We start from the raw sequence: 16,573 nt of genomic DNA, 5'->3' as shown, positions 1-16,573 counted from the left end.
TTGATACTTTGGTCGCCAAACCAGGGCAGTGAACCAAACTTTAAAGCTTTGGTCACCAAACCAGGGCTGTGAACCAAACATTGACTGTTTGGTCACCAAACCAGGGCCGTGAACCAATTTTTGACTCTTAGGTCACCAAACCTGGACTGTTAACCAAAGTTCCAATCTTTGATCACCAAACCAGGGCAGTGAACCAAACTTTGACCCTTGGGTCACCAAACCTGGACTGTTAACCAAAGTTCCAATCTTTGGTCACCAAACCAGGGCTGTGAACCAAATGTTGACCCTTGGGTCACCAAACCTGGACTGTTAACCAAATGTTGACTCTTTGGTCACCAAACCAGGGCTGTGAACCAAACTTTGACTCTTTGGTCACCACACCAGGGCTGTGAACCAAACTTTGACTCTTTGGTCACCAAACCAGGACTGTTAACTAAATGTTGAGTCTTTGGTCACCACATCAGGGCTGTAAACCAAATGTTGACTCTTTGGTCGCCAAACCAGTGCTGTGAACCAAACTTTGACTCTTTGGTCGCCAAACCAGGGCTGTTAACCAAATGTTGATTCTTCGGTCACCAAACCAGGGCTGTTAACCAAACTCTGACTCTTTGGTCACAAAACCAGGGCTGTTAACCAAATGTTGACTCTTTGGTCACCAAACCAGGGCTGTGAACCAAACTTTGACTCTTCGGTCACCAAACCAGTGCTGTGAACCAAACCTTGACTCTTTGGTCACCAAAGCAGGGCTGTGAACCAAACTTTGACTCTTTGGTCACCAAACCAGGGCTATGAATGAAATATCTTAAGCTATAAAAGTCCATAAAAACATGATTTATTTCTGTTGTCTTCACAAATCTATTTGAGGATGAAATGATTTACGTGGAACTAATGACGTTGTTAATGTAAGAATCATCTGTATACAATATTGTATATCAGTGCTACTGCTACTACTGGTTTTATTGGCAGCTGTGAGGGATTCTCTAAATCAACAAAAACATGTTACTGTCATTGATTTATTGCTGTTTATCTCTACAAGAAATTTGACGTATAAATATGAACCCAGTTGGAACTGGTGAGTGCCAGTGAGAAGATAAATGGGAAAAGCCAATAAGAAAAAGCCATATGTAAAGAAAGATATGAAGCGAATGTAAAACAGCATAAAATGCTGATATAAAGAGTGAGGTTCGAGAGCAATTCGAAGGTCTAGTGTCTTGCTGGCCTAGATGGCGGGCAGGGGTCTATTCCTACCTCGACTCAAAAGCACAAAGAAGAATATAAAGAGTGTGGTCCGAGAGCAATTCGAAGGTTTAGTGTCCTGCACGCTCAGAGGGCGGGCAGGGGTCTATTCCTGCCTCGACTCAAAAAAAGAATTATGTGTGCTGAAACAAAAAAGACCGAAAAAGAAAATAGGAAAAAATGGCAAACGATGAGATATGGCTGTAGTTTTATTCGTTCCACTGGGTTCATGTGTAACTTGAAAAGACAGATCGTTTATTATCTATTTTGTAGCATATAGACATAGGCAGTTCATAAACATTGATTAATTAATCTTATGAAAAGAATTCCATAAAACAACTTGCTCATGTAAAGCCTCTAGCAGTAGTAGTGATAGAGGGATAGAAATGTCTAATCTGACTACCAACTGTCATTAGTCCACAATGGTTTCATAATGAGAATGATGACTTGTTGAATTCGTGAAGCAACATGAATAGCCTTGTTAGTTTTTGATCTAGTATCCGAATCAGCCATCATTCTTGTCCTTGGTTTGTGTTTGCCCTCCACACAGCATTGTGAGTGTAGAGATTCGGCCTGGTTCTCGTGAACCCTCCATACCTTCCTCCTTTACAGCAATGTTAGTTTAGTTTCTTAGGTTTGGTTCGATAATTTAGAGATAAACACCTCTACAACTGAAACTCACTCCATTTGATAAATGAAATCTATCACGGCCCTGGTTGACCTATTGATAAAGGAATCATCTATAGAAACATGATAGAAATGAGGCCTTGTGATTTTCGACACTGATTAGTTTGTGAACTTGGTATTTGATCATTTGAATCCCTTCATCTCTGAGCCTTGTGAATGATGCAATCGATTAAGTATTTATATTTGTTAATTCAATTGATATGATCGTGAAAAATGGCAAGTCCTTTTTTGAGGTATTGTACAGATGAGTGATGAAGAGACGAAAGAGTTGAGGAGACCTGATAAGTGGGCATTGAGGGAGGGCTTGGTGGGTGGGCATTGGGGGAGGGCTTGGTGGGTGGGCATTGGGGGAGGGCTTGGTGGGTGGGCATTGTGGGAGGGCTTGGTGGGTGGGCATTGAGGGAGGGATGGGGTCTGGGAGGGAGGCGGGAGGGTTAGGGTCTGGGAGGGAGGCAGGAGGGTTGGGGTCTGGGAGGGAGGCAGGAGGGTTGGGGTCTGGGAGGGAGGGAGGGATGGGGTCTGGGAGGGAGGGAGGGATGGGGTCTGGGAGGGCGGGAGGGATGGGGTCCGGGAGGGTCGGGAGGGAAGGGGTCTGGGAGGGGGGAGGGAAGGGGTCTGGGAGGGGGGAGGGGAGGGGTCTGGGAGGGCGGGAGGGAAGGGGTCTGGGAGGGCGGGAGGGATGGGGTCTGGGAGGGTCGGGACGGGAGGTTAGATGAGTTGAAGTGTTACGATGTTTTAGTTAGACGGATGGGAATTGTGAAGATGAGAGAACAATTCACTGTTCAATCACAGGATGAACTAATGCAGTAATCTGTACTCTATAACTGTACACGATGTTACATGTATCTGTAACTGTTCAATCAGTCTGAGATCTACAGCAAAATTGTGAACACATTTGATTGTGGCGAAGGAAAATAATTGATCACAGTTGTTGACAGTTGTTGTTAACTGTTATTGACACCAGTTTCTGATTGATTGAAAGCTTTGAGATGTCGCTTGCTGCTCTGTGATCACTGATTATTGTTTCTTTTTCTTTTCAGCATCAAATAAAGCCAATAGAATCTACTATCTGAAAGTTAAGTTCAAAGCTAGAGATGAATTTCTCTACAGAATTCTCAGGAGTCTCTGTCGACGATTTGAATTATTTACGAACTAAAAACTGCTGTTTTAATCTCATCTGCTGTTTTACTCTCATTTCAGAAACACACAGGACCAGCAGCAGGTAAAACCCAGTTTGGTAATTTATCATCAGTATTCATCATCTATCTGTTTATTTTTCATATCACAGCAGTTTGAGGTGAGTTTTCAATCATTTTAAATCCTGATCGAAGTTGAAATTATCGACGTGTTATGCTTTTCATACATATTTTCAGCGGACAGAGCGTTTGAGGTTTTAGCAACCAACAGCCGACCTCAAATACTGTTAGCTTAAAAACGTTGAGAAAATGGTGAGATACGGTTTAAAACTGCTCTTATTTCATAACAACTTGTATGCTACTCTAAAACATTCGTATTTTAGGGGACAAAATGAAGGTGAACAAAATCTGGAACATTGCGTTCTACAAATCAAAGTCAGAAGTGGTGAGTTTTATATGGATTTATTGCAGTAATTTGTGGTGTTATAAGTAAGTAATTTTCTCTACATAATTCAACCTGGTTCTTGCTTGTTTTACAACTGTGTGCTTCAATTATCTATGTTTTAGTTTCTTCAGGAAATCATCAGTGCTCTTAACTTATGACATTATGGCTCGTGGAAGTGAAATCCTGCTAGAAATGGAAATAGTCTGCATGGTCAAAATGGTACTAAACTTAATCCGATAGTCAAGTGAGTTTTTCACTCCACCGTGCTCTAATTTGATAAACACCTGGAAATAAACTATTCTATACAGTATTTTTATGTGTCATTCTCTCAAAAGCTTTGTAAGAAGTGCTGCTGCTGCTGCTGCTGCTGCATCCCCTATCAAAATCTCCTCGGGAAATATTGTGGACAATTTGCGACAATAATCAAAACAGGTAAGAAAAATAGTTAATTCCAGAAAAGCAGACGCATATGTAATGTTTCTTAATACACTAATCAATTTCTCTTTACAGAATGAAACCCATACAGCACCAGAATTTACAGCTCAAAAGATCCAAGTTCAAAGTTCACCTCAAACATATTGATTGCTAGATCCTCTTCACATGCATCCCAATAGTTCCGCAAACAAGTGAGATGAAAGCTGTGAGCTTCAATCTGAAACAGATCTTATTTCATAACAACTTAACTGACAATTTATAGCAATTATGCATTTGTATTTTAGGAGCCAACATAAGCAGAACATTTGACAGAATCAGGGAACACTAACGCTAGGGATTCACTGAAGATTTGTAAATGATTGACTTTGATTTAGATCCTCTCATTTCAAAAAGCACCGGTAAATATCTCTGCAGATTCCAGTCTCTATAAAACTTGCTACTGTTTGACTAAATGTATGAAGTAATTTCCTGATAAAAAGTTTTTCTTTTATGACCATCCAGTTCCATAAATGATGAATCGAATTTGTACATTTTATTTTAGAGTATATTCTATAGATACCATCAGACTCCTCAGAAATCTGCATACACTCAACATGCGGTGGGTTTCGGTCCATTGAACACAAACAAGCTGCATTTTCTATTCATTTCACTTATTATTTTCTGGTATGATTTTTCTCTTTCCAGAATGCGGTGCGCCCATCACAAATTGTGCTGGAAAAATGGAAAATATTCACCATCAAATAATGAGGAAGCTTGTTATTGTTGCTGAAGCTGCTATTTCATGAGAAACTAAGTGATTTTCGCTACCCAATTCAACCTAGTAGACTATATAACTGTACGGTTCAATCATTCATGTATTCTTTATTTCAGGAAATCGTCAGTGCTCTCATCTTTATGACATTATGGCTCTTGGGAAGTGAAATCTTGCTGGAAATGGATGGTCATAAGGCACTAAACTAATCCGATACAAGTCTGGAAATGGTGAGTTTTTCTCTAATTTGATGATAACCTAGCAATATATTATTCTATACTGAATTTTTATGTGTCATTCTCTCAAAAGCTTTGTAAGAAGTGCTGCTGCTGGATCCCCTATCAAAATCTCTTCCTCGGGAAATATCGTGGGCAATTTGCTACAATAATCAAAACAGGTAAGAAAAATAGAAATTTTCAGAATACCGGTTGCAGACATACATGTGATGTTTCTTTATTTCACTAATCAATTCTTTCTCTTGACAGAATAAAGTTCATCACTAGAATTTACAGCTCCTGAAATTTACAGCAAGACCTGGTTCAATGTTCACTTCGAACATATCGCTAGATTCTCCTCACACGTAGCCTAACAATTCTGCAAACAAGCGAGACGAAAGCTGTGAGCTTCAATCTGAAACAGCTCTTATTTCATAACAACTTAACTGACAATATCTAACATTAATACATTTGTATTTTAGGAGCCGAAATAAGCGGACCCCTGACAGAATCTGTGAATACTAAATGCTAGGAGTTCACTGAAGATTTGTTAATGGTGTACATTGCTTTTGATCCTCGAAACAAGCACCGGTGAATATCTCTGCAGATTCCAGTATCTAAAGACTTGCTGCTGATTGACTGTGAATGAATGTATAAAGTCATTTCCTGTTAAAGAGCTTTGTGTTTTATAACCATCCAGTTCAACACTATAATGATGAATAACTTCTGAGCTTGAAACAGTCAAGAATTTGAAATCATTGCACTCGAATTAAACACCATGGAATTACAGATAAGGTGAATTTTCGATCACTTTTTTCTTGCTCAAAGTTACAATTATCAAGTCAAAATTATACAACTTTTTTATTTTAGGGGCCAAAATGAAGCTGAACTGCTGCAAACAGTAAACATCACATCCTACAAATCAAACACTAGTTAGAAGCAGTGAGTTTTATATCGATTTATTGCAGTAATTTGTGGGGATTTATCAGTTATAAAATATGTTTATCATTTTTCGTCCGGTTTCAAAAGATCTTCAAGTCAGCAAAATGGTCGGTCAAAAATCCGCGTACACTCAACGGATTGTGATGAACACCTCAAAAGCCTGGTGGGTTTTCTTTTAATCGAACACAAACACGCTGCAGTTTCTATTTATTTCACCAATTATTTTCTGGCATAACTTCTCTCTTTCCAGAATGCAATGCACAAGACACGAATTGCAGCTTGAGAAATTGAGAATATTCACCTTCAAATATTGAAGAAGCTCGTTGCTGAAGATGCTATTATTTCTATAAGAAACCAAGTAATTTTCTCTTCATGATTCAACCTGGTTCTCGCTTGTTATAAAACAATTTCAATTACTTGTAAATTCATTTTCTTCCAGTAAATCCCCAGTGCTCTAAAGTTTATGACATTATGGCTCTTGGAAGTGAAATTCTGCTAGAAATGGAAATGGTCTGCATGGTCAAAATGGTACAACATTTAGAAGACTGCCATCAAATAAACACAAGTTTGAAAATGGTTGGTTTTCTAATAGTATTTAGCCCCAATTTCTCACTGCTTTTTCTGACTGAGTTTTTGTAAATTTGATGCTAATTGTTCTCATGGTATGATTTTTTGCAGCATGAAATTTTTTCAATAAACAGTTTGAAAGTTGATCAAAGATTGAATAATGGTTTATTAATGTGAAGTTCTATACGGTAACTATGAAACTCTTATGAAATTCCCACTTGACTGTTAATTCAATCCAACATTTTCGATGTAATATTTGCAGACGCAAGTTTTTTCTATTCTAGGACGAAGTGGGGACCAATATGCCATTTGACAGGGACACGGACCAATACGCCATCTACCTTGACATTGATATACTGCCACTTACTTTGGACTTCTGCAATTTTAAAGTTTTATGACACATGAAAATTTTTATATAGTGCCTGCAATTTTAAATTTTAAATCCAAATGAAAATTCTTATATTGTGCTGACCAGTACAGACACTGTGGTTCTGTTTGTAATGGTTTTATTGATAGCGAATCATGTATCCATAAAAACAATGGAGTCATCCCCTGATCCGTCTCACAATGCTGTGACGTCATTTTTGCAGTAGAATAGCCTGTTCACTAACTCAGGCGTAGATATAGATGATTAAAACCAGCTATATACAAATTTAAAAGATTAATAGACACGTAATTTATTCGTCAAGAATCAGAATCAAATTAAACTTGAGTAAATGAAGAAATAACTAGGACAACCTATGCACAAAATAACAAAACCTCTCAACCTAAGCACTTAACATCCCCGCTCTACTTTTCAATTCACTTTTTCTTCCTGTTCCCCTGTTTTAGTTATTTCTTCACATCTGACAATGGTATCTAGGGAGACTCCAAAACGTTGTGACGTTGTGTCTTATAATTCTTTTGAATTTGTACAGTGGGTTTTCATCTTATTTTGATTTTGACTGAAAATTGAAATTGAAGACTTAACAATGAGCTTTCTGAGATGGATCAAGGGCAAGTGATATTATACACATTCCATGTAATTGCATTAATTTGTAATAGTTTCTACCTCAGAATTCAGTTCCACTGTTCTGGACATGTTTGTATTAACTTGTATAATGCAATAAACCAGCTTAATTCGTATCTCTTTTCTACGAATTAGACATTATACGGATTATTGTTAATTCGTATTGTGTATGAATTATGTATAATTCGTAAAATTGACGATTTATCTATTCGTATAAACTACGAATAAAAACCAGCTAAAAGTTGTTTCCAACGGCATTGGAACAAACTTGCTGCCACGGCCATTGTTCAGACTTGACTGACAAGTAATTGATAAGCTTGCCAGCAGGCGGAATAATGGGATAGAATTACGCGTCGTACTTTCTTTTGTTTTTAAGAAAAGGGACCGTGGATACGGCTGCGATTTACGAATTACGAATTAATCGACGGAAATTAAAGTGAATAGCGAAGGAAAAAATCTTGCCTTTCATTTTTATACGAATTAGGTAGTTATACGAATTAAGCGAGGTTGACTATATTGTAAATGGGCTTATACGTAGTCCCACAGTCAATGAATGTTGACAAATATTGACATTGGTTTTCTTTTATCATGGGACTTATATTTTGTATGAACTGTTGTGATCTTGTTATTTGAAATAAATATATATTTTCTCTGTTGTTCCATTTATGATTACAGACGCCAGCAGTTTCATAGACTCTGCGTCACGTACATGATAATACTAACGTAGGTGATATACATGTACCTACATCCCACAGGTTCAGTTTCATAATTAAATGATTTACTCAACTCGATTCAATTTCTATGTTTTAACGCAATTGTTGGACCTTCTCAAAAACTTAACTCGATTCAATTTCTATTTGCCTGATCAATGAATATTTTTTAAGTTTTTAAGAAGGTCCAACAATTGCGTTAAAACATTTTATTTTGAACAAAAAATCCAAACATTGGTTCCTTTTTGTTAAACGGATCCTATGGACCCGGTTTCACTAACATAGTTGAACTTAATCCTAAATCAACTTATTAGAAGTTTATTGTGAAACTGGACCCTGCAGAGAATGAAATACTCTGTACTCGGTGTATGTGTATGAAACTGCAGGCTACTATAAACTGATTGAAACTCTCGCATCATTGACCAAATCCTACCCGGTGGTACAGCCAGCTTCAGAAATATGCGATTAACTTATCAATTTAAGATAGCAACCCCATGATCGGTTTGGCAAACATAATTCTCTTGTCTTCTTCAAATAATTGAAACTGTAACCTGGTATGTGAGGGTTTCATTTATTCTTGCCTTTGGTTTGGCTCCACACAAAAAAAAAACAATCTTCCATTAGTTAATACCTATTTGTGAGACTGGACCCTGGTATGCGAGGGTTTTGCTAAGTCTTACCATGGAATGCGAAGGTTTTGATTCAGCCCAGCGTGCAATCTAATCGGCTCACAAAAACGTTTGCAGCCCTATCCTCGCTTGCTAGAGGTCCAGTATCACGATCTCGCTTCAAAAATTGGCTTCCCTTCCTTGACGTTGAAAACTAGCCAAGCCCTCAAATTCCTATAGATCCGATGGTTGTATAGTGGTTATTTGGCGTCATGCATGATACGGACGTTTCACCAGTATGTCCCACGCGGCGCGTGCGATTTAAAAAACCGGTTCTTGAAATACAGTCGACCCCCGATTTACCGCTGCCGCCAAGTTTTCTCATTGTACGTACATCTCGATACAAATACACAGTAAAACACCCCTAATATACCGCCATACTCTCTATACCGCCAAAATCTTTCTTTACCTATGTGGCTGGTATATCGCTGGTTGACTGCACCCGCAAAAGAAACAGTCGGTTTATTTGCTATGGGTTATGCGCTGTTTTCCAATACACCAAGGTATAAGGCCGATAGTCGATGTATGAAGGCTAGCGACATCCTGCAGTCGTTTCTATTCTGTTAAACTCGCCGCGCGGGGTAAACATCGTTCAAATTAGCGTTGTTATCATCCAACGAGAAATATCACGACAAGGTTGAAAAAATAAAGTTCACTCAAATCGTCAAAAGAGCGATCACGCCTCACGCCTGAAGCCCTAACTAGCTACATTTTCATTTCCTTTCATTTCGGTTTTTCAAGGACGAATTTGATCGTTCTTACGCGATCAACGTTATTACGGCACGAACGGCGAAGTTCTTTTTAACCGTGCGAAATTTACTACAAAAAGGATCGGATTTAAGAAAAATGACTTATGGATGCACACGCTATGAAATTCTAACTCTTTTTTCTCCTCGCAAGATTGCTCGTTTAGGTAGGTTTGGATCTACCCGAGAGAGACCGTGTGGCCACCGGCCAGACCCTAACATTGGGATCGCACAGGGCTGTCCGAACACTTTTTTGATTAACAAAATTTCTTTTTAAAGCACGCTGTACCGCGTAGCAGCTCGTCGTTCTCTGTACTAGGTGGATGGCTCACGACTTCTCATGCTTCTGTGAATGAGACCGTGAAATGGCCCCAAAACATATCTCCGGCGATTGAATTTTCAAAATTTTTCTAGGGGAGGGCCCCCAGATCACCCTTCAGAAATAAGCCTCGCCACTGAAAAATTCCTTTCGACGGCTCTGTCGCATGAAAAGTGCTCTCGCCTTCGTGGTTCAATTTCCATTCCAACAAGGTGAAAACTTCCATAAGATTCTCTCGACTCATTTTAAACAGATTGCTGCTTCACTGAACTTGTGGCCTTACTTGTTTTAAGTAATTCTGACTATGGATGTATAAACTTTAAATAAAAAGTTAATACACCCATGTTCTCACGCATGACGGTAAATTAGAGTTGCACGGCACGCAAAGTAAAGGTAAATGCCAATACAAAATCAACAGCAGTCGATTACCTCCGCCAAACATCAATCTCGTTGTTATTAATATTTCGGTGAATGAAGTGACAGTGTTGATAACCATCGTTCAAATACGTACGACATGTGATGCATGGCAGTGATAAACGGGATGATCGAGGTATCAACCAAATAAGTAAAACCTCGATACCACGAACTCAGTTGTTATATTCGATATGAAAATGATCACATTTCTTACACAGTTAACATAACTCGGATTTAGATACAGGTTCGTAATAAGGATACTTCATTGTAATAAGACAAAACAGAAATACAGTTCGCCAGTTAAACAAGGGTGCGTTTGAATCGGGTGAACGTTATTCGAGAATGAACTAGTTTCGACTTCCGAAAAATAAATCGTACTCTCAAAAGTGATCACGTGTTTTCGAAGATGATTCTGGTTGATGAAAGCAAAATGAAAGAACGGATAGAAGTTAGCGATCACATATCAATATCAGGCGTTACACACATCTGCGGACCTGGAAAAACAGTTCTTCGAAGGTACGAATAACTCACTAATGTTAGATTTCAATTTCTGCGAACAACCTGGGACAAAACGGCTCAGTCATTTGAATTTTCAGGCTGTTATGGTGCGTCACATTAGTAGCAGCGCTAATTGGTTTCATCATCCTGATAAAAGACCGCATCGATTCATACACGCTCGGAGAGAATACTTCTAATCAGCTGATCATAGAAAGAGCCAGCGTGAAATTCCCGTCGTTAACGATCTGCCAAGAAAACGCGTTCACGTATGTTACAAAAATTTCAAAAATGATAATGAAAAACTGATTAAGAATTTTAGTCACACAAATACTTCGTCCGCGTGACCAACTATCATATTGGAATTCATCCAGTCCAGTCCAGTCCAGTCCAGTCCAGTCCAGTCCAGTCCAGTCCAGTCCAGTCCAGTCCAGTCCAGTCCAGTCCAGTCCAGTCCAGTCCAGTCCAGTCCAGTCTTAAATGGATAAGACTCAGATTTGAGGCCAGTCTAAGCTTATCTTGGTTCGATAGCTAATCTAAAAAATTGATACCATTATAAAGATTTGAGACTACTTGGACTGAGGTCACGTCTTTTCCTTCAATATAGTCCCCGGTTGTATGTCAGTCAACGATTTTAAAATCGTTAAAACGTTACGAAACACGCGGCAGATCTGATGTTTTTTTTTAAAATAGAAATATCGGTTTGTATAACGTCACATCGAACAGGCAGCCGTGGTCGAAAAACCTTTACTTTCTGCACGTGGCCGCGCAGTTAAGCCTGGACGCGATGAATTACTTCTCTCAGAAATCATGCGGTGAATTGACCCGACTGTTTGGAGATACAGTTAACACTGACTACGAAGATGTCTACAAATACGCTTCTTACCATCAACACAAGCTCGTCACGAGGTAACGAGAATTTGAATCGTAGTGAATATTTCTGAATGTTGTTTTTAACGCCGTTGAGACGTTACGAAAAAACTATCTATATATCGGAAACTACTGACGTGCGTTATTTAGGAGGTCTGTGTACGATTCGATGTGCACTACGTCATCAATAATGGCGTTACAACAAATAAAGTATTGGCGCTTATTTTGTAATTAATCAAATTGTATGAGTCTTATTTTCTATATGATGAATATTCATTTAATTTTGATAATGAACATTTGAGCGGTTTCACACAACGGCATCGATACATTGGGGCTAGACTGGTAACCGGTAAATCTAATTCAATTGTCGATATGTTCGATCAAATTCAAAATAACCTTTACTGATACTTTCACAAGTTGTTGTTGTGTTATCGTTACAGTACGGTCAGGATGTTTCATACTGCGAATGAAGCGTGTTCCCTTTTTTCTGCATGTTTCACCATATCAAACGGTTGTAAATGTTTGATTTTGGTGGCAATCTCGGAGCCGCCGCAGCAGGACATTTGTTTGATACTCGTAATGTGAATCGCAGGAGAACGTTTAAACCGCACGCGTTGAACAAATGATATATTTGATAGCAAACCAGATTCAGTAGCCCAGGGAAACCAGAACCAGAACCGTTAAAAATTTTATGATCGTTCGGATATTGCGTTATCATTAATGCATCTTGTGTTTGTTTCATTATCGTAAACAATACGCTTGTATCGTGACAATAGGTTTCTATTTGCTTTTAATCATACAAATGCATCACGAAGATCTCACAAACGATGGGGATATATAGGAAAAGCCTTTATACGCAGTTTGTACAAACCCGAGCAAATGTTAAACCTGAATTCTGATTATTTCATAATCTTAATCCAGAGAAAGTTGAAATGTTTTGAGCATTGCTTTTTGATATTTCCTACCATATACAACTACCAACTATCATTGCAGGTTTTCGCAAATTCAATTGAAATAGAAAGGCGCTGTTGTTTTGTTCAAAAATAGTTATCTTTGTTTCATTTATTTCCCAAAGACACGTCTGGAACGGGCAGACGATGAGCCGTAAAGTAGATTCAGAATTCCGATTAACGCAAGATGGAGTTTGCGTGACGTACACGCCAACTGAAGAGATCAAGTCAACAGGTAAAAAACTACGATATTTGTGTTTCGCTTCATCATTTTTTTTTTCAAATCGAATCTTAATCCACAATTGAAATATTCTTTTCGTAATCAGAACATCTGTTAGAACTAGTAATGTAAGTATGTGAGTGTTATTCATATTTCAGACTCGTCATTGCAGTTCGATATAAGCGGTTTCCCCACTCTATCGACCGCTCGTACTGAAAGCTCGGCGGTGAAATTATTAATCCATCCTCCTGGTAGTATCCCTTTCGGTAATGCCGAATACATCCGTCTGCGCCCTGGTACCGACAACAAAATCATCTTGAATGAGAAACAGGTAATGAAAATAATTCAAGTAAGACTTTAAGAGCTTGAATATTCGAAATTCTGGTTACGGTGCCATCAGGTTCGATCCCCAGCCGAACCTTGACTTCAAGCCTGGGTGGTGCAGGCACAGCATTAAGCTTTCATCGTTTTTCTTTTTTATGTTTGAAATGCGTTTGTGTCAAAACGGTGTTGCGCAATAATTCGTTTTTGATAATATCCATCTATTCAATCCCATCGGAATACACACAATTCAGATAAAACACATCCTAATGAATTGTAATAGTATCGTAATGCTGCGATGAACAATTTTTTATATCGCCAACTGCATTACATGTTAACGCATTAGTCTCCAGCGCATTGTAAAACGCTGTATGATTTTAAGCCAAATGAATTCTTGCATTTCTGTCTTTTAAATCATCACGTCGTTGTTTAATTATATCATTATATAAAATGTCAGCGGGTAATTAAATAATTAAACCAGGGGGCCTGGTGCACATTCAGATCGGTGCTTTAAGCGATCTTTTTAATCATGGAATATAATATATCTAATGAATTAGACTGAGATTTTAAATCGTATGTCGAATTGATTCTAGATCAAAATTCGGGAGGACGCGATTCCCAACGTAGATACCTGCATCCGCGTATCCGAGCTCGTCGATCAGTTTCCCGACTCGCCGAACAACTACCCGCAGAACATGTGTCGCCCTCTGATGAAATATCTTCACATCAAAAAACGCTGCAACTGCACGTACCCGATATTCGACAAGATCGAGCTCGGGAAAACGGGTAAGTCTCGTTACGATCGAAACAAAATCGTTTTACGGATTCCCTTGCATGCCAGATCCTTCGTACGTATGTATGGGCTTTTTAGGCCACCTTCTTGTATTTTTTCATCATATACCCCGCGGGAATTCGCCAAACCAAATTTTACTGCGCAAAAGCAAAAATCCTGATGGACAAAGGAAATTTAGTGCGTGCTAAAAATCTGTTTTTGCGCGTTCTGCTGGTCATATTTGAAATGAATATGCGTGCGGTCCAAATCAGCCGGTAAAGACTTCAATTTTGCTGGGATCAATTTTACTGGTTCAAGTTTGTCGTCGGCCGAGTTGGATGAGGTTTTACTGTGGCAAATCATCAAAATTAAAAAACGTGTATATGCAGTCATCGTATCCTGCTAGTTATGACCCGGTTTTATTTCTGTCATTATATCATTTCTTCGTAATTATGTCCAATCTCGAAATCTATTGCTGCAATTAAAATATTTGTTGTACTTGACTTTCACAGGAAAAAGAACGACTCGTATTTGTACCATAATCGACGAATTAGAATGTGTAAATAGTGCGAAAGGTATTTCTTAAGCCCTAACACACAAGACGCAGGGAAATAGGGATGCGCAGAAATACCAACAAATACATGAAACAACACATGGAACCGCTTGGAAACATGTTTCTGTCTCCTGTTTCCTGCGTCATGTGCGTTGGGCTTTAGTTCCTCTTTTTGTCTAGACACGTTTCTTTTGCAAACGCCTGATCTCCGCTGATGTACGAAACATGTCCAATATCTAAATGTTTCAGACGAAGAAGTAGGTCAACACAACTGTTGCGTATCGTCGATGACCACAAAATACAAATATTACCATCAAATCTCAGATCTGAATATCGACGCACTGAAGCACACCAGCCTTATCATACAGTTCGATAAGGTCAGGATGAAGAACTTTCTTACATATATAACAGCCATCCACAGACAGGGCAGGTACTTTCAGAATCTGGGTCTTCTGTATCACCTCAAGAGCGATAGCGACCTGATGAACAGAATCGGAAACACGAGCTCGAATTTGAGCGATCTTTCTAAATCGTTGACGATTTTATCCGCCGCAAATCGATCGAACGCGTCTGTGTCCGCGCTGGCGAGACGACTGCGAGATGGTTTATTCGTGAACTGTACATTCGAAGCGAATTCTGGCCGAAAACCGAATAGATCTATGGACGAACAGTACGACATCGCCCTGTGGGTTTTCGTACTCATAACCGAACCGAATAATTCTCATTGTCCGCTGGCGGAATTCAACAGCTTCCTGCGCGACGTCGAGGAGTTGTGGAATCTGACGCTAGCAGAGGATAAGACGAAAGAGTTCGACCCGGTCTTCATCGACGCTAATGTTCGAGAGTTGATGGCAATGGAACGCGTTGTGAGCCAATCGAAATGGTTCCAACGCGAACGATTTGACACTTCAGAAAAACAGGTGGCATTTATCACAGGGTAAATAATTGAAATAATCTCCTCAGTTCGTTTAGGAACGAACAGTTTCGTAAGCTAAAACCTGTACGGATTTATACAGATTCTATTGTCCCTGTATCATGAGCTTGCTAGTTCGGTGTCATCGGATGCCCCGATGTCAGATGCCCCCCCAACAACGGATTATGTGAAGAATCATAATAGGGCTGAGCCTAACCCTTAATCCTGATATCTATTACAAGGGGCTATGAATAAGAGGAGGTATCTTATTTTATGACACCGGTTTGGGAAACGATATGTTATCACAGGGCCATTTTTTTGCTATAAATCTGTGATGTACCCTTGTTCTTCGCTCGCCATTGCATTATTGTGTTACTTATAATTCTCGACGTTCAAATGTTTTCTTTCACTTTCCACTTTCTCGATTTACGTAGTACGTCTCACCTACGAGTCAAAGTTAAATTCGGCAAGATGTCCGTCTTCATATCTACGATACGCAGGGCTTATTCATTGGGGATGCTTTTCAGTAAGTATACCTCATCATCATGATACCGATTTGTTTTACGGTTTTGAAAATCGACGGGTTAGCGAAAGTTGATTTTTGACGAGCGAAATTGGGTCCAATCGAGTGGGGAACGCCTAATGCCTGGCGCATATGCCGGTTAGCAAAATCCGTACCATGACCGTAATCTAGTCTTTTCACTTCTCACTTTCTTTGAATTAGAACTAATAATATAAAGGACATTTTTTCGTAAAGCCGTAAATGCTGAATACCTATTACAAATACTATTTCGAATCATATTTTTCAGGCGATTTCGGGGGCTTGTTGGGGCTATTGCTCGGCGGCAGTGTACTTACTATAGTAGAAATCGTCGATTTGTTGGCAATTGTCTGTATGAGAAAAGTGAAAAATGACAGGTAGAAAACTGCTATAATATCATAAATATAACATAAATTAATCAGGGTGAAATAAATAATGACATATCCTTTTTTGAATTGATCTTCAGGGTTTTCGCGATATCGTCGGAATCTGGAAAGAATACCGAAGAGACAAACCACCAGAAACCACAACCAATCATAACAACAAAAACATAAGTTCGTCGTATATCCTCTCCGTCTTTTTTCTGTGTATACTCTTTGATTTCAATTAAACTATATACTTTGATTATCAACGGAAATCATATTATCTATATTGATTA

At 39.0% G+C, this 16,573-nt stretch overlaps 1 protein-coding gene and 2 long non-coding RNA genes across 3 annotated transcripts; all 3 read left to right on the top strand.

Annotated features, from left to right (window-relative positions):
• The first annotated feature begins 4,487 nt into the window (after window positions 1–4,487).
• On the top strand, window positions 4,488–4,843 carry LOC141909325 (uncharacterized). The gene is made up of 3 exons (XR_012619688.1): window positions 4,488–4,537; window positions 4,624–4,732; window positions 4,810–4,843. It is a non-coding gene; the product is annotated as an uncharacterized LOC141909325 (long non-coding RNA).
• Window positions 4,844–5,982: 1,139 nt separating this feature from the next.
• Window positions 5,983–6,311, top strand: LOC141909300 (uncharacterized). Its single transcript, XR_012619684.1, has 3 exons — window positions 5,983–6,010; window positions 6,098–6,205; window positions 6,287–6,311. It is a non-coding gene; the product is annotated as an uncharacterized LOC141909300 (long non-coding RNA).
• A 4,375-nt stretch (window positions 6,312–10,686) lies between these two features.
• Window positions 10,687–16,469, top strand: LOC141908497 (uncharacterized). The gene is made up of 12 exons (XM_074798582.1): window positions 10,687–10,796; window positions 10,877–11,044; window positions 11,502–11,684; window positions 12,721–12,830; window positions 12,974–13,146; window positions 13,730–13,922; window positions 14,421–14,483; window positions 14,711–14,838; window positions 14,929–15,398; window positions 15,809–15,900; window positions 16,184–16,292; window positions 16,382–16,469. The coding sequence occupies exons 1-12, from the start codon at window positions 10,687–10,689 to the stop codon at window positions 16,467–16,469; spliced, it is 1,887 nt and encodes a 628-aa protein (XP_074654683.1).
• The last annotated feature ends 104 nt before the right edge of the window (window positions 16,470–16,573 follow it).

The sequence above is a fragment of the Tubulanus polymorphus genome, chromosome 7 (assembly GCF_964204645.1).
Source record: "Tubulanus polymorphus chromosome 7, tnTubPoly1.2, whole genome shotgun sequence".
Lineage (NCBI taxonomy): Eukaryota > Metazoa > Nemertea > Palaeonemertea > Tubulaniformes > Tubulanidae > Tubulanus > Tubulanus polymorphus.
Note: the sequence above shows the minus strand (reverse complement) of the source record. Positions and strands in the feature narration are given on the sequence as shown.